Raw genomic sequence first — 22,594 nt, forward strand, 5'->3', positions numbered from 1 at the left:
TGGAACCTGACCACTTCTCCACACTGCCGTGCCACCCCTCTGACCTCCCCCGGATCCCCGCCCCGGCCCCAGGCAGTCTCTAGTCCACAGAGCAGCCAGGAGGAGCCAGCTGGAGCATCTGCAGTCACAGCCCCGCACTGCTCCGAGCTCCCCCCACTACGTCCCATCTCACTTAGGGTCCCAAGGCTTACAGTGGCCCTACCCGGTCTGGAGCTCTGTGGCCTCCAAGCCCATCTCCTGCTGCCTTCCCCTGGGTGTCTCTTCCTCCAGCACAAACGGCCCTTTCCCTCCTCAGGGCTCTTGCAGGCGCCCTTCGTTGCCTCCGCCTGAAAGGCTCTCTCCCACAGGGTTCCCCGCCTCACCTCCTCAAGCCTTGACTTAAAGGTTACCATTTCAGCGAGGCCTCTGCTGGCCTCCCTGGCATAAGCTGCAGTCCCGCTCCCCACATCCATGGCCTCCTCCCCGGTTTCCCCTCCAACAGTCCATGCAACATATGCACTATGTTTATGGCTTACTGTCCATCTACCCCACTAGGATATAATTTCCATAAGCACAAGGCTTTTTGTCTGATTTGTTCAGTGTCTTTCCTGGTGCCTATAACACGGTGAACATTCAATAAATATTTGATGAATGAGTGAATGAAACTCAGGGAGCTTAACTAACCTGGCCAAGGTGGGAGAGCTCGCCTCTGACTCCAAAACCAGTGCTCTGAGGCCCCGTCTGTGATAAAATAAAGATGCTTTATCACTGCACGCTCAGACATCCACAGAGCTGATAAAAGTTCAAATCAAATTACAGAGCAAGGGGTCAACTCACCCTGCTCATTTGCTGCTCGCATTAACCTGATATTCTCTTGAAAGACATGGAGGATGTTTAAAAAACTTAGAAAAAGTAATATACAGCTGGGATACTCCAATCACAAGAAGATGAAGGATGAATACACTTCCATGAGGAAAAGTAAACAAATCAGATCAAAATATGTAATTTTCAACTTTTAATAAACTTTTTAAACTATTAGAAATAGAAAAACCAAAAACTCCACTATTAACATTTTAGGGTTTTTTTTTCCCCCCCTAGAGACATGGTTTGGTTGTTTGTATAACATGATGCAGAGCCTGCTTTTTTCTCTCCGATCATATGTATTTTCTGTGTAACTGTATATACTTCATGACAGCCCCCCCAATTTAGGGTTCTGGAGCATCTTGTCAGCAGGCAACAAAGTCCTAGCTGGTAAAAAGAAAAACAAAGAACATACGCATCAATCCAACATGGAAGCCTGCAACCACTGCTCAGCACGCCATCTTCAACTCAACCGCTAGCTCCACCACTGGATTTGACCCAGGTGCATTTCCCAGGGGTTCTTCTTCCCAATAGAAAGGAAACCCTCAGCCCATAATTCCTTCTGCAAGTCAGAACCTAAGACCATGGGCTATTTAAATGGCCAATGCCACTACCATCCAAAGAGTAAGGGCTAAGTTCACAACGGTGCCAATAACCACCACTGTCAAGAAACAAGCAACAAAGATAGTCACTCATTCAACAAATGTGGAAAAGCACTGCTGCACACCGGGCACCGAGGACACAATGCTGCAAAGAGGCCAGGGATCAAGAGGGAAGAGGAACACCCATCAAACAGCCACAAAACATTTTAAATTCCAAGAGTGACAAGGGCTACTGAGGAGAGAAATACGGCACCACAAAGACTCACAGAAAGTGAGTATTTATTTACAAGGGTCAGGAGGTTGAGGAAGGTTTCCCTGGGAAAGTTTGAGCTGCGTTCGGGCTCAGAAGGTATTAAGGGGGTGCAGGCCCTTATGTTCATAGCAGCACTATTTACAACAGCCAAGGCTTGGAAACAACTTAAATGTCCATTGACAAATGAAAGGGGGCGGGTAGGTGCAAACTATTACATTTAGAATGGATAAGCAATGAGGTCCTGCTGTTTAGCACAGAGAACTACATCCAATCTCTTGGAATAGAACAGAAAGGAAGATAGTATAAGAAAAAGAATGTGTGTATATATATGTACGACTGGGTCACTTTTCTGTATAGCAGAAACTGATACAACACTGGAAATCAACTATATTTTAATAAAAATACAGCTTTTAAAAAATCAAAAGAAGCAGATGTGGTACATTGGAATATTACTCAGTCATGAAAAAGAACGAAATAATGTCATTTGCAGCAACATAGATGGAACCAAAAATGATCATACTAAGTGAAGTCAGAAAGAGAAAGACCAATGCCATCTGATATCACTTATAAGTGAAATCTAAAATATGACACAAATGAATTTATCTGCAAAACAGAAACAGATTCATAGATACAGAGAACAGACTCGTGGTTGCCAAGGGGCAAAGGACTGGGGGAGGGATAGAGTGGGAGTTTAGGGTTGGTAGATGCAAATTACCAACATATAAAATACCTAAACATCAAGTCCTACTGTATAGCACAGGGAACTATACTCAATATCCTGTGATAAACCATAATGGAAAAGAATATGAAAAAGAATGTGTATATATTTTATGTTCATAGCAGCACCATTTACAATAGCCAAGGCTTGGTAACAACTTAAATGCCTCCTCACCAGCATTTGGCATTACCACTATTTTTTTGTTTTAGTCATTCTACTGCTCATTCTGACTGATACAATCTCCTTGAGATTGTGCTTATTTTCCATCTGCATATCCTCTTCGGTGAAATGTCTGTTTACATTTTTTACTTACTTTTAACTGGATTTTTTTACTTTCTACTATTGCATTTTGAAAAGTATTCATTCTAAACAAGTCCTTCATCGGACATATGGTTAGCAAATATTTTCTCCCAGTCTGTAACCTGTCTTTTCATCCTCTTCACAGAGTTTTTCACGAAGCAAAAGTTTTTAATTCTGAAGAAGTCCGATTGATTTTTCCCTTAATGTTCTTTTGGTGTGATGTCTAAGAACTCTTCACCTAGGCCTAGGTCCTGCAGGTTTTTCTCTTGTGTTTAATTCTTAAACTTTTCTACTTTTATGTTTTACATTTAAATCTATGATGCATTTTGAGATAATTTTTATAAGGTGTAAGGTTTTAGGTAGAGATTCATTTTTTGCCTCTGGCTGTTCAATTGATCCAGCACTATTAGATGAAAAGGCTCCTTCCTTTGTTGAATTGCTTTTGTGCCTTTGTCAAAAATCAGTTGGGCATATTTGTGTGGGTCTATTTCTGGGTCCTCTATTCTGTTCCACTGACCTATGTGCCTATCCCTCCACCCATACCACACCGTCTTAATCACGAGAGCTAGTAAAGTCAATCATGACACAGAACAGATGCCTTTCTACTGCCTTCTTCTTTTTCAAAATTGCTTTACCTATTCTAATTTCTTTGATTTTTCCAAACCAGGGAATGAACCCGGGCCACAGCAGTGAAGGCACCAAGTCCTAACCACTAGACCCCCAGGAAACTCCCTATCTAGACCTTTGAATACATCCGTCAATGTTTTGTAATTTCAGCACACACATACCCTGTCCCTGTTTTATTAGATTTATACCTAAGCATTTCAATTTTTTAAGGAGTGACCATAAATGGTATGGTACTTTTAATTTGGGTTTCCATATGTTCATTTCTAGGACACACAAATAATAATTTTTATGTGTTGATCTTGTATCCTGCGACTTTGTTGAATTTACTTATTATTTCCAGAAGTTATTTTTTGAGATTTGGGGGGATGTCCTACATAGAGAATCACGTCATCTGTAAACAGGGACAGTTTTATTCTTCCTTTCCAATTCGTATGCCCTTTCTTTCTTTCCTCAACACTGTGCTGATCTCCAGGACTGCGCTGAATAAGATTGTTGTGAGCAGACATCTTTGCCTTCTTGCTTTTCTGGCAGGGCGGCTGGGGTGAAGCATTCAGTCTTTCACCAGGTAGTGTGATGCTAACTCTAGATGCTCTTTATCAAGCTGCGGAAATTTCCCTACATTCCTACTTGGCTGAGTTTTTATCATGAATCAAAGTGTTGAACTTTGTCAAATGATTTTTCTTTTCTTTTTCTTTTTTTTTTTGGCTGCACCCACAGCATGCAGAAGTTCCTGGGCCAGGGACTGAATCTAAGCCACACTAGCGACAACAGGGAATTCTTAACCACTAGGCTACCAGGGAACACCTCAAATAATTTTTTTGCATTAATTGATATGATTGTGTGATTATTTCTTCCTCCCACAGCCTGTGGATATGGTATTTTAACTGATTTTCAAATACTGAAGCACCTTCCATACCTAGAATAAACCCCACTTGGTCACAGTACACAAATCTTTTTATATGTTCCTGTTTGTTTTGCTAATACTTTATTGAGGATTTTGTGTGTGTGTGTGTGCTCTCGAGGGATACTGGTCTGCAGTTTTTTGGTACTGTCTGGTGTTGGTATTGAGTTGTAAGGGCCTCATAAAATGAGTTAGAAGATATTCTCCACTCTTCTATTTTCTGGAAGAGATTATATAGAATTGGTGCCCGTTCTTCTTTAAATGTTTGATGGAAATCTCTAGTGAAATCTAGTCTATTTTTTGGAAGATTTTAAATTATGAATTCAATTTCTTTAATAATTATAGGACGATTGAGATGATCTATTTCACCTTGGGTGAGCGTTGGTAGTTTGTGGTTTTCAAGGAATTGGTCCGTTTCATCCACAATGTCAAATGTATACATGTACAATTACATGTAATTGCTGTATCATGTACATGATACAATTGTTTGTATCATTCTTACTACCTTTTTAACTGCAGGATCTGTAGTGACAGCCCCTGTTTTCATCCTAATATTACAATTTGTGTCTTCTTTTTATCTTTGTCAATCGTCTTAAAGATCCATTTCATTGAGTTTTTTTAAAAAAAAACAGATTTTTCACTGATTTTTCTCTGTTGTTTCTGTTTGCAAGTTCAACAATTCTTGTTCTTCATTATTTCCTTTCTTCTGCTTGCTCTGATGGTGGTGGGGTGCTTTTCTTTTTCTAGTCTCTTGAAGTGGGATCTCAGATGATTAATGAGACCTTTCCTCCATTTTGATTTAAACATTTAGTGCTATAAAATTTCCTCTCAGAACTGCTTTAGCTGTGTCCCCAAAATTTTAATATCCTGTATTTCCATTTTCATTTAACTTGATGTATTTTTAAAATTTCCAGAGTTCTCTGGTGGCTTAGCAGGTTAAGGATCTGGCATTGTCACTGCTGTGGCTTAGGTTTGATCCCGGGCCTGGGGACTTCTGCAAGCCATAGGTGTGGCCAAAATAAATAAATAAGTAAACATAAACAATACAATTTCTTTTGAGACTTCCCTTTTGACAAATGAATTATTCAGAAGTGTGTAATTTGATTTCCAAGATCAAGAGATCTTGCTGCTGTCTTTCTGTTATTGGTTTCTGGTTTGATTATGATCAGAGAACAGACTCCACTATCTCCATTCCTTTAAATAAACTGAGGTTAGTTTGATGACCCAGGGTATGGTCTAACTTGGTGAATGTTTCACGGGTACTTGAGAAAGGTGTATTTTAGGCTGTTTCCGAGTGAAATGTTCTATAAATACTCATTAGAACTGCTTGGTGAATAATGTTGTCAGTACTTCCATATCCTCGCTGATATCTCATCGAGCAGTTCTTTCAAATGCTGAAGTTCCCGACTATTATTGTGGAGGTGTTTACCTTTTGGTTCTATCAGTTTTTGCTTTATGTACTTTGCGGCTCTGTTGTTTGATTCATACGCATTTGGGATTGCTATGTTTTCCTGGCGTGATGGCATTTTTTATCACTGCATCATGTCCCTTTTTGTCTCAGGTAATTTTCTTGGCTCTCTAGTGTACTTTATCTGACATTATATATAGCCATTCTTGCTTTTTTAAAATTAATGTTTGCATGGTGTATCTTTTTATACCCTTTTACTTTTAATGCAGCTATATCAATACATTTGAAGTGAGATCTTTGAAGATAGCACATAGTTGAGTAACATTTTTTATCCATTCTGTTATCTCTCAATTGGTATATTTAGACCATTTACACTTTTTTTTAGTTTTCTTTTTTTAAGTTTTATTGAAGTATAGTTAATTTACAAGGCTGTCATAATTTCTGCTGTACAACCAAGTAACCCGGTCATACATATACACATATCCATTCTCTCTCAGGCTCTTTTCCCACATATATTATCACAGAACACTGGGTAGAGTTCTCTGTGCTCTACAGCCGGTCCCTGTTGGCCAATCGTTCCATATACTTCAGTGTGCATATGCCAGTCCCAAACCCCCAATCCATCTTTCCCACACCCCCCAACCTGTCCCCTTTGGTAACCGTAAGTTTTTCAAAGTCTGTGAGTCTCTTTCTGTTCTGCAAATAGACCATTTACACTTAAAGCAATTGGTTATGTTTTTTTTAATTTTTGCTTTTTAGGGCTGCACCTGTGGCACATGCTGGTTCCCAGCATAGGAGTCAAGTCTGAGCTGTAGCTGCCAGCCTACACCACAGCCACGGCAATGCAGGATCCGAACAGCATCTGCAACCTACGCTACAGCTCACAGCAACACCGGATCCTTAAACCACTGAGCAAGGCCAGGGATCGAACCCACATCCTCATGGATACTCGTTGGGTCCGTAACCCACTGAGCCACAACAGAAACTCCCGCTTAAAGTAATTGCTGATGTTATGGCTTAAGTCTGCCATTGTATTTGTTTTCTATTTCTTGTTTATCATTTCTTTTTCCTCTTCTTGCCTTCTTGTAGGTTACTTGTACATTTATCTATAGATTTTTTTTTTTTTTGCCACAACCACAGCATGTGGCAATTCCTGGGCCAGGGATCAAACCCAAGCCACAGCAGTGGCTCATCGTTCCATATACCTCAGTATGCGTATGCCAATCCCAAACCCCCAGTCCTTAACCCACTAAGCCACCAGGAAACTTCTGCCTATAGACCTTTGGAGTATATCTCATTGTATATTTTTTATTGGTTTTTAGTTTTTTAATGGTTTGGGTGCTTTTTCTGTTTTTTTTTTTTTTTTCCCTAGTTATTACAATATACATATGGAACTTGTCAGAGACTCCTAGTATCAACACTCTCCCATTTGAAGTGTAGAAACCTTACTACCAGTGAGGTCCCTTTATTCTCTCCCCACCCTCCTTTTTTTTTTTTTTTTTTTTTTTTAGGGCCTCAGCCGAGGCATATGGAGGTTTCCAGGCTAGGGGTCGAATCGGAGCTATAGCTGCCGGCCTACACCACAGCCACAGCAATGTGGGATCCAAGCCACATCTGCAACCTACACCACAGCTCACAGCAATCCTGCATCCTTAACCCACTAAGCGAGGCCAGGGATCGAACCTGCAACCTCATGGTTCCTAGTCGGCTTCGTTAACCACTGAGCCACGACGGGAACTCTGCATCTCTACATATACTGAACATCATACCAGATATTATAACATATGATTCATCCATTAAACCTAATTTTAAAAGCTAATAAGGATAAAGACATCCTATTAGACATATCCCTATTTTTTACCCATTCACTGTTTCCTTGTTTCTCGTTTTTTCCTTTCTCGTGTTCCAGGCCTCTCCCTATTATTTACTTTTCTGTTTAGAGAACGTTCTTTAGCCGTTATTTAAGAGTAGGTCTCTGCTGTTGACAAATTTTTTGTTTTCCTTCATCTGAGAATGTTTTTATTTACTCTTTATTCCTGAAAGATATTTTGATCAGGTAGAGAATTCAGAGCGGAATGTTCTATTTGTTCAGCACTTTAAAATGCAGTGCACTTCCTTCTGGACTCCATGATTTCATACAAGAAATCCACAGTCATTCAAATCATTCCTACCCTATAATTAATATGGTGTTTCTTACTCAATGGTTTTTCTTTGTCTTTAGTTTTTACAAGTTTGAGTATGATGTGTCCTGGCATAGATTTATTTGGATTTATCCTGTTTGGATTTTTCTCAGCTTCGTGATTCTGATGGCTTATCCCTTTTGCCCAGTTTGGGGAGTTTTTAACCATCATTTCTTCAAATACTTTTTATTTCCATAGTCTTCCCTTCTCCTTCTGGGACTCCAGTGACACAAATGTTAGACCTAATGCTATTGCATAAAGGTCTCTGAGGCTCTGTTTTATTTTCTAGTTTCCATCCATTGTCTGGACAAGAGATAGAGAAGGTAAATGTACTGATCTGTCTTCAACTTCATTGATTCTTTCCTATCATCTCTATTAGTAAGTTCATCCAGTGAAATTAATATGATTTTTCAGTTTTGTAATTTTTATTTTTTTAATATCTTTTTGCTGAGATTTTCTAATTTTTTGTTTGTTTCAAGAGTATTTGTAATTGCTCATTAAAGCATTTTTTTTCTGATAGCTGCTTTAAATATCTTTGTCAGATAATTCTCAATCTGAGTCTTCCCAGTGTTGGTATCTGTTGATTGCCTTCTCATTCACGTTCCAGTTTTCCTGGTGCTTGGTATGAAAAGTGTTTTCTTTTGTTTTGTTTTGTTTAATTGTGTCCTGGGCATTTGAACTATTATAAGACTGTGGGCCCTATTTAAATTTATTTATTTATTTTGCTTTTTAGGGCCATACCTGCAGCATATGGAAGTTCCCAGGCTAGAGGCTGAATCAGCGCCACGGCCACTCGGGATCCGAGCCATATCTGCAACCTGCACCACAGCCCGTGGCAATGCTGGTTTTCTGACTCACTGAGCAAGGCTGGGGATCAAACCTGCAACCTCATGGATACTAGTTGGACTCATTTCAGCTGCACCACAATAGACACTCCCAGCACTAACCCTATTTAGATTAAGCATGCAGATCCCGGGCTACTTCTGTGGGCTGTGATGCCAATGACAGTTTAGTTTGCAGAGCTCTTGCAGTGCTGGTCTGGTCTTCGTTACTTGTGTTACCTAGAGGTCACTCTGAAAACCTGCGTGGCATTCCACATTGTAGTTAATTTTCTCATATGCTTGGGCCCATTCACTCTAGTCAGATTCATGTACGTGTGGGTCAGGATTTTGCTGAAGACTTCCCATAAGGGTTTAATGAATCCCTTTCTCCAGCTCCCTCCTCTCCAAGATCTTCCCCGCTATCTAATGGAGAGGGTGAAGGGGGCGGGCCACTTACTACTGCTGAGCCCAGGGCAGGGGGGTGAGAGTCCAGAGTTCCCATTTGGTCTCCAGTGACAGCATGCCAGTAGGGAAAAAGCGAACTGCCCCAGGCCATTTGCTGTCTGTATTTTAGGCCACATATTTACTGGCTTAAAACAACATGCATTTACTACCTCATAGGTCTGTAGGTCAGGAGTCCAGGTAAGCTCAACTGGTTTCTCTGCTCAGGGTCTCACAAAGCTGATATCAAGAATCCAACTAGCCTGGACTCTTATGTAGAGCTTGGGAGGACAATCCACTTCCAAGCTCACTGAGGTTGTTGGCAGAATCCAGTCTTTGCAGGAGTAGGTCTGAGGTCTCCATTTCCTTGCTGACTGTCAGACAAGGTCTGCTCTCTGCTCCAATAAAGTTGCCTTTGTTTCTTCTCACGTGACCACTCCATCTTCAAAGCCACAAGTCTTCCTCAAGCTTTGAATCGCTCTGACTTCCTCTTCTGCCACCCGGCAGAGAAATTTCTCTGCTTTTAATGGCACATGTGCCAAGATGAGGCCCACCTGGATACCTCCCTTTTGCAAAGTCAACTGCTCCATACAACATAATACAATTACTTGAATGATAGGTCATCACACTTACAGGTTCTGGGGATTCAGAAGTGGAATCCTGGGAACCAGTCCTAGAAATTCTGCCCACCTCACTACCACTGGGTAGAAAGCAGTGTTTAGTTAGTCCAGAGTTTCTGTAATTAGAATATATTAATTCTAACTGACGCAAATAGAGCTTTGTTCACATATTGCTATGTTGTTTATTTGTCGTACACATTTGCTTTACAATTTTCGGCATGATTATGTTTCCTTACATAGTCATAAAGCTACTTTAGAAAGAACATAATACTTTTGAAGTTCCCATCGTGGCTCAGGGGTTAACAAACCCGACCAGTATCCATGAGGACACGAGTTCAACCCCTGGCCTCGCTAAGTGGGTTAAGGAGCCGGCACTGCCGTGAGCTGTGGTGTAGGTCACAGATGCGGCTCGGGTCCTGCGTTATTGTGGCTGTGGTGTAGGCTGGCAGCTGTAGCTCCGATTTGACCCCTAGCCTGCGAGCCTCCACACACCACGGGTGCGGCCGTAAAAAAGACAAAAGACAAAAAAAATAAAATAAAATAAAATAAAATAACATACTTTCAAATGTAGAATTCTAGGTCAGAGGCTTGAGAAAAGATATGAAAGAGGACGCCAGTGCATATCAGTCCCATTGCATGAAAAAAGCACCCAAGCTTTACCAAGCAGCAAATCATTTGAACTCTTAAAAATATGCTGTGGCCCCTATCCCAGCTCCTGCCCCCACTCCAAACTTCTGACAACGCAGGGTTCCCGGAGCAGGGCCAGGCCAGAGACTCCCTGGCAAAGGGTCCCCTGCGAGACCCCCAGACTTCCCACGTTTAAGTGTCCAACAATGATCACAGCAATATCTCAGACGGTTTAGATTTTGATCTGTTAGAAAGCTGGGGGTTGAAACACATGATTTCAAAGTCCCTTTCTGGGCTCAGATTTGATAATCCTGTCGTTAAGAAAATAAGACTCCATTATGCATAATCACCAAGATCAACTCTGTCAGGGGACTGCTGTCCCTGAGTCACAAGACACCCTCCACACACACGCACTTCCAGCACCGCAACAGGGACAAAGCCTGAGGACTGTGCCCCACCGGTGCAGCTCCGACGGCTAACACACTTGTCTTTAATTACTCCAGACGCTTTTTGGACCAACATTTCTCCTAAAAGCATCGACCAAGCTCCAGTTGTTAGTTTTAAGATCTTGTTCTCTAAATCAAAACTACGTGTTCAAAGAATAATGTGAGCTGGAACTGGCTGTTCGCAAGGGTTCCCTGGATGGGGAACAACCAGACAGTCACACATCTGGATTATTTGCCACTCTGAGAAAAGACACGCACGTGCCTTCTAAAAAGCATATCCTGAACACGGCGAAATGACAAGCCTCCTTACAAATGAGTACAATGAAATAGTTTCCCAAATTGCCTTTCAGAATGTGTGGGAAACACAGCACGAGCCCATAAACCCAGGGTGTCCTTTTGAGTTGAGGTAGCTGATTTCTGAAGAGAATCCTTTATAATTCAGAAAATAAGTTAACAACCATGATTCTGAATAGAGAAGAGCAATCTGGAAATCCCTACTTTATGCCACTTGGGGTAAAGTAACTTCGTAATTCTTTCTCAACTCAAGAATAGCAGGGTAACTGTGAGGCTGACCTCAGAGTGGTGCAAATGTGCAAAATGCTGAAGGATACTCAGGGAAGGCATGATGCAGCGGGTAATATGATGAGGGGCTTCATCTCATCAGGACAATCTGGACACCCAGATAATGAATGTTGCCTGCTCGAGCTCAGATTCTAGTGCCAGGCTGCTCAGGTTCCAAAGTCCTCTGTTCCGCACTAGCTTGTAAGTCTTCTCACCTTGGGATGCCTCAGTTACCTCTTCTAAAAAATGGGCAGTGATTAACAAATCCAACTAGGAGCCATGAGGTTGCGGGTTCGATCCCTGGCCTTGCTCAGTGGGTTAAGGATCCGGCATTGCCGTGAGCTGGGGTGTAGGTCACAGATGCGGCTCGGATCCCGCGTTGCTGTGGCTGTGGTGTAGGCCAGCGGGCTACAGCTCCGATTCGACCCCTAGCCTGGGAACCTCCATATGCCACAGGAGCAGCCCTTGAAAAGGCAAAAAAAGACAAAAAAAAAAAATGGGCATGATAAAAAAAAAAAAAAAAGCAGTGCCTATGCCATAGCCATAGAGTGGCATAAGGGTTTAATGAAAAAACATGTGAAAGGCTTAGCCTCCTTCTTGCCTGCCCTAAGGGTTCCACGAATTTTAGTCACTGTACACAGACAGACACAGGCAGATTACAGACACAAAGCCAGGCAGCCAGTAAGCCTGGCAGAAGAGGGAGTCATTATTATTCCATAAAGTAACACAGCAATCAGGGCCAAAAGATAACTGTAGGTTCGCTTAGCATGTTCCAACAGAGCCGCCTGATGAAGCCAGTCAAACCCTTCTCAAGTGGCATTTTAATCAGGAACATCCTTGGAGAACGATGTCTAACACGTGCTCTCCAGAGTCCAGAGCGACCGGAGGGCAGGCCGCAGGAGCTGACGCTGTCATCCTGGGGAAGAAGTTGGAGCGTAACAATACGATCTTCTATGTCATGTGTCTCAGCGGTGCTCACAGCCTCCGGTGCGTGCACAGAGCCGACACCCAGGAAGTGCTCCCTGGAGGAGCACGGCAGGCCCCGCCCGAGCACATGGCAACGAGATGCTGTGAGGAGGCGGCTCCACACACTAGGAAACACACCTGGAAAACTCCTGCTACCGCTCCCGGAAAGACAAGCATCGCGAAAACGATGTCCTATATAATTCACAAAGTAAATGGCTCTTGGGTTGAAAAACAAAAAGTGAAATTTGATCACAGAGATCTACTGCAGGGACTCTGAGCAAAGAAGAGCAACTTGGAACTCGCTCCTTTGTGCCACGTGTTGAAGTAAATTTGCCATTTTTTTCTTAAATCAAGAAAGGCAGGGCGTTTCCTTCGTGGTTCAGCGGAAACGAATCTGACGAGTATCCATGAGGACGCGGGTTTGATCCCTGGCCTCTCTCAGTGGGTTAAGGATCCAGCTTTGCCATGAGCTGCGGTGTGAGTTGCAGATGCGGCTCAGATCCCGAGTGGCTGTGGCTCTGGTGCAGGCCAGTGGCTATAGCTCCAATTTAATCCCTAACCTGGGAACCTCCATATGCCATGAGTGTGGTCCTAAAAAGACAAGGAAAAAAAAAAAAGGCAAAGCAACCATGAGGTTTAACTGGTGCAAAGATGCAAAATCCTCACCTTTCACCCACTGATGGAAAAGCAACCATTTTCACCAGCCAATTTACACAAATACAAAAAAGGCTCTGGATGTGCCCAAGAGAGATGCAAACCCCCTAGCAAAGGAAAGCCGAGGCTACAGGAAACCAAGCTGAAAACTGTTCTTCTCAGCATAACTCATGCAACTACCAGGAAACACACCTCAGCCTTCAACAAAGGGGCCCACGGCAGGTAAGGAAGGCACGTTTACCTAACACACACCGCCAGGCAGAGAGAGCGGCGCACCTCCTCTCGGACAGGGTCAGAGCAACGTAAAGACCCACAAGCATGTTCTTTTAAGCCCCGCTGCAGCTTCCTGCTTTCTACACGTCTGTCTGTGCGCCACAAAATGCCGACAGCCTGGGTCCCGCTGCCCTTCCCCAAGGGTCGCCCGCCAAGGCAGGCAGACAGACGGGTGCAGGGCAGCCCAAGCCATCGGTTCAAGGCCTTTGCATTTTTCAATTCCTTTGGCTGGCCATTAAGAAAGGTTTGTCTGGGGTCAGGGGGACGGGCTGGGGCTTTGGGACGGAAATGCTATAAATTGGGCTGTGATGGTCGTTGGACAACTATAAACGTAGTGAAATGCACTGAGTTAAAGTAAATGTATGTCTGTGGATACATGTCAGGAGAACCTGAAAAAGGCTGCTCATAAACCCTTTGCTGGACTAAAGTCCACTGTTGGCTGGCTCTGAGGTGAGGGTCTCAAAGGGGGACACTGGTAACTGAACCCAACGTGGAAGAAATGAATCCCTATGAAAGAGCCCACATCTGCCTGTGACAGGTGGCTGTCTTCCTGCCTCATGTGGCAGTTTCAGGTCGCAGACGGACAAGCCATATATTTTTTTTAAATAAATGGCTTTGAGGATGTCATCCTAGTGCCTCCTGTTCTTGCAGATCATACTACGGTCTATTATAATCTATGCAGAAACGTATCCAAAACTGGGAAATTAAGGCAAAAATGATAATCGTGTGAACTGTTAATGTCATTCTGATGCATTTTCTTTTTTTTTTTTAACCTTTTTTTTCCTACTGTACAGCAAGGTGACCCAGTTACACATGCAGGTTGTGTACCTTCTTTTTTCTCCCATTATCCTGCTCCATCATAAGTGACCAGACCTAGTTCCCAGGGCTACACAGCAGGATCCCATTGCTAATCCATTCCGAAAGCAATAGTCTGCATCTATTAACCCAAGGACTCGGGTTCAATCCCTGGCTTTGCTCTGATGCATTTTCTAATAAGCACCCCCACAAAGGGTCATCTGATCCTCTCTGGGAACATAACTTGATTTAATTAACACTTTATTAGGGCATTTTGCCACCCTATAAAAGACAAAGGAGAACACAGAGAAGCGCAGTAAGGCACGTCACTTCCTTTTTTTCCTTCCTGGTAAAGATAATAACCCCAGAGGTTAAGATTGTATTGTCCTCTAAGACGTGAACCCATTTTGATCTCTGAACATTCTTCTTCCACGGACTTTTTCACCAGTTCCTCGCAGCCTCACTGAACCAGCTGTGTTATTCTGCTAGCTCTCTCATTAAATGAGTTCAATAAAACTTTGACATATGCTCTCTATTTGCATGTTTATAACAATCTAAGAATGAGTCTTTGATAGTTCATGGACTCAGCCATCAAATGTTCCCTGGGAGATGGAATTCTGTGTGTAAGGACCCCTCAGCAGTCACACCCACGGGGCAATTACGTCAAGATCGCCAGATTCAGACACAAGTGAGGTCCAGCACAAGTGGACCTCCCCCATCCAGAGGGGCCACGGATTTAGAGAGAGAAAAACGTGTCTGCTGAAAGAGAGTGAGGGCAGCAATTCCACTCCTACATGTATACACACAAGAGAAATGAGTGCCTGTCTCCATAGAAAGACTTACACAAGAATGTTCCGAGCCTTTACTCATAAAACACCCAAACTGGAAACAACCCAAATGTCTATCAAGAGGAGAGGAGATAAACAAACAATAGCATATTCATAAAATGGGGTATATACAACAAGCACATAGTCCTGATATATGCAACAACGTGCTGTGCAAAAGAAGCTGCATAGACAAGAGCACACACTGTATGATTGCATTTACACGAAATGCAAGTACAGGCAAAACTAATCTATGACAGCAAGTTACCTATGAGATGAGGAATGACTGGGAAAAGGCATGGTGGGACTTTTTAGAGGGATAGAAATAAAAGTGATCTGGATGATGGTCCCAGAGACGTGCGCTTATGGAGGAATAAAATCACCAAACCGTTCAATTACGACTTCAGCATTGTACTCTATGCAAATTGCACCTGCAAACGAATACAATTTTTTAAATGAGAAATAACGAAAAATGTATTCTGAAAAAGTGAGTGGGTGAGTCCCACAGTTGGCTGGTGCCGATGGTTGCACAGACAATACCAATGTAATTAAAGTCACTGAACTGCACACTTAAAAATGGTTAAGACCGTACATTTTATGGTAGGTGCCTTTTCCATAATTGAAAATACACATAAAAAATGTAGGTTCTCGACAGGTTAAAAAAAAAAGTCGGTGGGGAGAAAGGTAGGGAGAAACAAGGGAAGTGGGATTTTAAAAGATTCTTCTTCCGCATGTACAATAAATTACGAACTAACTAAATAAAAGAAAAAGAAAGAAGAACAAGCCCCAAAGGCCACGGGGCCTGGTTGGGTACATTTATGGGCAGCAACGAATCTTGGCCCCAAAGTTGACAAAGCCCAGACGTCTTAACTCCCCGGGGGGGCCAGGTTACCTGCTATTTTTCCTTTGAGAAATTGAGACAAAACAGAGTTGAAGGTGGATGCTGAATCCCCGTCCGTACTTTCGGGACCCAAGCTCAATGGGGCCACTGACCAAAGAGCCAATACATGAATCAAGAAAACGCTTAAGGTAAGCTCTCTGACGGTGGTAACGCCAGCATAAAGGCACACAAATAAACACGGGGATTCCACGGGATGACCCAATTTAGTCTGGGGACCAATGATTCTTCAGCTAAGCAAGGCATGTGTAAACCTACTTTCAAACGTGTGAACTTATGCCAACATGATTATTACTTAAATATGTATTTTCAGCTTCTAGAACTCTCGACAGCAGTGTTCTTTACTGTAAAACTCCACTGCATCCACCTACTGGATGTTCAATAATAGGCCTGAAGCATCCCCGGTGGGTGAAGACTTGAAAATAGACTCAGCCACCTGAAAGAAGAGAAGTTTCTTTTTCTGCCAAATGTAACAGCCACGAGTGGTGCAGACCCAGCCGTTCCTGCCACATCCTTTCTGGCCCAGGTGGAACAAGCACCTCCCAAGAGTGTGACTTCCCCCCCTGCCACCCCCCGGAGGTGCTCGAGCCAAAGTGAGATGACAAGGGATGGGGCAGGGGCTTTGGGGCCAGGGGAGGGGGCCCCTTCCTGCACCAGGTAGCAGGGACCGCAGCACACTCAGAAGGTGGCCGGCCACGTGCTAAGTGACTTCCATGCACTGCCTCCCTCAATCCTCAGAGCAGCCTGATGAGGTGGTCGAGCTGGCGTGCGGTGGGGGGACCAGGCGGGACTAAGGAAGAGACTTTTTACAAAGCAGGTGAGGTCGAGACACTCCAAGGCAGGAGTTGGAGGCTGGAAACAAGGCTGGCAGGGGTGAGGGGAAAGGAATGTAGGGGAAAGTGACTTGGTGGGAGCAGCCACCGTCTGGCCAAGGGACACGGCCAGACCCAGGCCAGGAGCCAGCGGGATAGCCCCTGACCTTGCTGGCCTCCCCACCTCCCCACCATCTCCCACCAGCCTCTCCTTGGGGCAAAGCCCATGCGCAGCCATGGGGCAGGACCAGGACCCCCCATGCCCCCCGATCCCAGGCACGGCCTGGTACCACCGGAACTAGAGCAGGGGTCCTGGGGAGTCCTGCACGAAGCCCTTCCTCCCGAGAAGGGGCCCGTCTTCCCCAGCGCTGGACAGGAAGGTCACGGTACAGGGACTTTCTAGACCTACGTGGCTTTTCCCTCCGGGAACAACCTGCAGGGGATCATTTTTTTTTTTTACCCTAATTCCAACTGTTATTTACAACCGAGTGGAATGAAATGTCTTAACATGAATGCACTACAATTTTATAATTAACCCTTCGGCAAAGCACCTAATCCTTCAAAACCTTACTGAAAAAAGCGATTTTACTCAATGCTTCATGACTATGCGGGGGGGGGGGGGAGAATACCACTATTCCTATCAAAACAGCAATACAGTAACAAAAGTGGAAACGCAGCATCACCGGAATTCTGCATTTAGGTTGACCGCTGCTTGAGGTAAGCGGTCAAAACTGAGTTTGGCCTGCACTTTGAATGGAATGGAAAGGGGGCAAGAGTCTTTCAAACTCTCCAAGCGTAGGCACCCGGATACAAATAAAACCCCTGGACAAGCTGTACATTCTGCCAGCATTTTCGAAGCGATCAACAGTTCAGAGAACGTTCGGGGCCTTAAGAAAGGGATTTCCAAACAAGGCCCCCCTGATATCCAGGACAAAGCCACACATGCTCTCCCGGACAGCGCACAGGAGGTCGGGCTGTCACGTCACCCCCTGAGAGGGGCCCACGAAATTCCTTCTCAAGCGCCCCCACAGCGTTGGTCAGGAGAACCCACACGCGAGACAGGAAAAGGGTTTCGCTTTGTACTCACTCTTACAAAGTTGTCAGGGAACAAACCTCTCCTGCCGTTGATCTGTCCCTCCCACCAGCCTCCATCCTCCTTCCTGATGTTGGTGATGATTTCGCCCACGCTGATGGTCAGCTCATCGTCGTGCTGGGCCTGGTAGTCAAACTCCACGATGGCCTCCACTGGAAGGAGCAGGGACCCCCCCGCCCAAAAAAAAAAAAAAAAAAAGAGGGGGAGAGAGAGAGAGAGAGCGCTTTAGATCAGATGTTGCAGAAGCCTGAAGCCCAGCAGCCCTGGGAGGTCGGGAAGGTCACACCAAAGGGGCTTCCCCTCCGCCCGTACGCAGAATGACAGGGCTGCACATGGCAGCCCGACTTTGGTTAACCTGAGGCCTGCAGCACAGAAACCACGAAGTGCTGGTCCGTGGTCAGGCACAGGCAGGGTGGCCTCCGGCTCTCAGGGCCAGCAGGGGCTTCACAGGGGAAGCCACACGATGACCGAAGCCCAAGGACATGTGTGCGGCGCCCTGCCCCCGGGGGAGTCCGCCAAGGGCAGAGTCGGCAGATGACAACAGGTGCGACTTGGGCTCTTGGGGGGCCCTCTCCCCGCCTCAGCAAGACCCTGCGACGCTCACCTCTCTGTGGGTGACGATCCCGCCCCCACCCCACCGAGATAACGGCCACCGCTCAGCGACAACGCGCCTGAAGGCAGCCGGTACAGGGGGCCCCGCGGGTCTCAGACCGTTCCCATGAGCAGCCCAAATGCCCCCTCGACAGATGGCCTCTTGGGCAGCAACACCCTTTTTTTCTTCCTTTTAGGGCCACCAGCAAGACCGTTTTATTCTTTATTTTTTTTATTTTTTTGGTCAGGCAAGTGGCCTACGGAAGGTCCCAGGCCAGGGATCGGACCTTCGCCATAGCAGCAACCCGAGCTACTGAAGTGACAACGCCCGGTCCTTAACTCACTGCCCCACAAGGGAACTCCCAGCAATACCATTTTCAATTGTTCTCTCGCTCCATGGTGCTTTTGTATACTTAGTGAGAGGGGGAGGCAACGGGCGAGGCAGACGGGTCTTCTGATTCCAATGCAAATAAGCAGAGATTGGTTACCATACCCATATACAGATTATAAGATTCATCTAGTCTTCGAGCCTCACCTCATGCCCACCTCACTCAACCACCCTCCTGCCCTTTTGTATCTGCAGCTTGATACAAATGAATGAATGGGTGGACAAAGCATGAACGAATGAATACAAGGGTAGTGAAGATGAGGTGCCACCTCGAGTAGTAGATTCGCAACTTAGAAATTACAGTAAAAGAGTGGCAGAGGAAAAGGTGAGGGAGCTCTGTAAGGAGCACGTATGAAAAATGAACTCAAAACAGATCAGAGACCTAAACGGAGGAGCTAAAAACTGTAACACTTTTATAAGAAAGCACAGGAGAAAATCTTCACGATTTGGGGCTCAGCAACGATTTTACCAATAGGAGACAAAAAAGCACAAATGACTTTTACAAATTCAATCTATCAGGGTCGGTTTTCCAGGAATGCGGTTGGGCGGAGGAGAGTGGGCTTCTGGTCAAAGGCGGTTCGCACATCCTTAGGGATGAATCCCCAAAGTGCTTTCAGATCAAAGGCCCCCATCCACCCAAACTGGCCAGCTCATCTCGTCCACTCCTAAAGTCAGCCAGCCCAGAGAGTTCAGAAGCAACTCAAGGCAGAATTGCCTCGCCTAGATGATTGTTTCATTGCAAAATTAGCTGGCTGACTCTGCTGTCATGAATCTGCCCAGGCTGAAGTCTGAGTTGCGAACCATTTTCATCACTTATCAACAGAAAGGAGAAGTATAAGAGCATAAAAAAGGCAACCTTTTCAGATTTCTCTTGGTTCCTGACAAGTATAAAGGCAGAAAAACTCCAATGTTCTTATACCATACTCTCGCCCCAGCAGTTAAAATAAGCCATCATAATTGGAACCAGGCTGATTAAAGAAACCACTGTCTTCAAACTACCTAGACATGGATCTATGAAAGCTCTGCTATCGGAACGGAGATGACAGTAACCACTGTTTATGTGCCAGACATTTTTCCCGCATTATCTCACTTAATCCTCGGTATTATGATGCTCATCTGCCCAAGAACCTGAAGCTTACGAGTTCCCGGGTGGCTCAGCAGGTTAAGGATCTGGTGTTGTCACTGCAGCAGCTCAGGTTACTGCTGTGGCATGAGTTTGATCCCCGGTCCGGAAACTTCCACATGCCACAGGCATGGGGGGGAGAAAAAAACCCTGAAGCTTAGGGGAGCAGTTGAGCGTATTTTCTGAGGCAGTACTCTCCAAAGCGGGATGCACTCACTTCAGAAATGAGCTGACATGATGAAAAAAAAAAAAAATGAGAACATCTACTCATTTTAATTTTAAAAAGAGAAAAATTCGATTTCTCATTTGCAGAATGACATTGGCTCCTGCATCCAGCCTCTCGGTCAGGCGGTCAGGGATGCGCCAAGGGCCCGGAGCGGCCTGAGGTTCAGCAGTGGCCCTCAGCAAGGGTGACTGCCAGAGCCAGCACCAGCTTGGGCTCCATGGGGTGCCCTCCAGTCGGGAGAGGCTTCTTGATGAAGCCTCTTTAGGACTATTAGCCCTTTTAGCCAAAATCTGCCTCCCAGCATGGATGAGAGGCTTGAAAAGAGTTGGGGGTCAAGAAAGTCGAGGCTGTAGACCAAACCCAACACACGACCAAGTCAACAAGAAAATGCCAGAGCTGCCACTTCGGCTCCTGGTGAGAGCTCTCTGGTGGCCACGTGGGAGGTGAACATGAGGACGAGCCCATCAGGGAGGTGACACAACACTCTGTTATGAAGACAATTTGTAATACGGGTTTTCTTCTACCTTTGATAGAGGTTTAAGTTACCTAATTATACAGGGAACTATTGGGGTTAGCAAGATATTTAAAACTATATACCTGAACCATGAAGACAAATATCTTCATTTTCCACCAATGTCTAAAATCATACGATAGTCAATCTTATGTTTTTTTTTTTTTTAATTTTATTTTCCCACTGTACAGCAAGGGGGTCAGGTTATCCTTACATGTATACAGCCACTATGGAGAACAGTTTGGAGATACCTTAGAAATCTATACATAGAACTTCCATATGACCCCGCAATCCCACTCTTGGGCATCTATCCGGACAAAACTCTACTTAAAAGAGACACATGCACCCGCATGTTCATTGTAGCACTATTCACAATAGCCAGGACATGGAAACAACCCAAATGTCCATCGACAGAGGATTGGATTCGGAAGATGTGGTATATATACACAATGGAATACTACTCAGCCATAAAAAAGGATGACATCATGCCATTTGCAGCAACATGGATGGAACTAGAGAATCTCATCCTGAGTGAAATGAGTCAATCTTATGTTTTGCAAAAGTTCATTAAACCTGAAAATAACTATTTAGAAGCTTCTTCTGAGTTTTCTTAATTAACTCATACAATAATATATGCACAGAATCTATAAATAAACATGTATTTGGAGATGGTCTTTTTAAAAAAATAACAGATTTTTTTTTTTCAGCCATGCCCATGGTATAGGGAAGTTCCTGGGCCAGGGATTGAATCTAAGCCACAGCTGTGACTTATGCCACAGCCACAGTAACACCAGATCCTTAACCTCCAGTGCCAGGCTGGGGATCAAACCTGCGCCTCCTCAACAACAATGCCGGATTCTTAACCCACTGCACCACAGTGGGAACTCCTAGATATTTAAAAAAAATAAGAAAAAGTTGGGACACTGACCTAGGCTCCCCAAGGCTGCTCCTATTTTAGCCCTTAGAGATGAGAGCTCATGGCTTTTCTGATGCAGACAGAAAATCACTCTAAGTAGAGAGGAGGGGTGGGGGGGGGGGGGAGCAGCACATGGGACGTCCCCGAGGGAAAGCAGGGAAGCATCTGGTCAAGGGTCCATCTCGACACTGAACTTGAACACTGTGTACGTGGAGGAACTCAGAACTTCATCAACTTCCAGAACATAACCTTGCTTCTTTCTTAAAGAGCAAGTCTCATTTCCTGTATTCCGTACGCGGGCCACATCAAGGTAAGGCTGGAAGAGGACAAAGGAATGCGCTTCAGGAAGATGCGTCCCAAGAAGTAAACAGCTGCTGCCTGTCGTTGAAAACTGGAGAAAAGTGTGTCCTGGTTTTGCTTCCATCTCCCCTTAGGATGAGCCCAAGAACACAGCTTAACCGCTGGCTGCTACGAGTGAGGCTGGGCTAGATCAGGGACTGGGCATTCAGGGATAAATAAAGCATAACTGCATGATTTTCCAGTCTCCCCAATATTCTACTGAGCTGGTCTTTCCTGATTTACCCTTCAACTCCCAGACACTTAATCAACGTGCTCTCGGCCTACCGTCTGGGCCCAACCAGCCCTGGCTGCCACCTGTCACCTTCCTGGCTCCTTCAGCCCCCAAGCCTCCCTGGCCCTGGCATCGCGGCGATTCCACGTTGTGGTGGCTGCACATTGTGTCTCGTCCTCCCAGTGAGTCTCTAAATGCCTTCTGGGTATGGATCTCCCTTAGTTCTGTTGTGGCCCCTAGGATGAACAGCCATGACATACAGTAGGGACTCAATAAAGCCGCGAGAAACCTTTGGCTCGGCTTGCATCTGCACTGTATAATGGCAGATAGTTCTCTGCCCAACAAAGAAGCTACTGAAATGCCAAGTGTCAATCACATTTTTGCAAATTGAGTCACATCTTCAGTGCACTAAGGGAGCTTGCTATTTAAAGGATCCTGTGGTTAATTCTTTTGTAACATGAATAATCACTTCCTGCTTTACCTTTCCTGCCAAGAAGAATTTTTTACATATCAGATTTCTCTAAGAGGAGGAAACCTAGGCCTGGCTTCAGTAAGAGCTCACCAAACGCAAGGCTCGGTGTCTCCTGCCCCCTCCAAGGGTTCTTCCT

General features: G+C 44.8%; 1 protein-coding gene across 9 annotated transcripts in view; it reads right to left on the reverse strand.

The window, feature by feature from the left end:
• The window catches only part of SH3KBP1 (SH3 domain containing kinase binding protein 1), a 342,082-nt gene that overhangs the window by 273,894 nt on the left and 45,594 nt on the right, over positions 1-22,594 (reverse strand). For 7 of the 9 annotated variants that reach the window (XM_021080257.1, XM_013985983.2, XM_005673482.3 and 4 more), the window contains exon 2: positions 17,655-17,812. In XM_021080257.1, the coding sequence (XP_020935916.1) occupies positions 17,655-17,812 (158 nt within the window). The remainder of the gene's footprint in view (positions 1-17,654; positions 17,813-22,594) is intronic. The other 2 variants (XM_021080259.1, XM_013985982.2) reach the window with 1 other exon arrangement.

Source organism: Sus scrofa, chromosome X, assembly GCF_000003025.6.
Source record: "Sus scrofa isolate TJ Tabasco breed Duroc chromosome X, Sscrofa11.1, whole genome shotgun sequence".
Taxonomy (NCBI): domain Eukaryota; kingdom Metazoa; phylum Chordata; class Mammalia; order Artiodactyla; family Suidae; genus Sus; species Sus scrofa.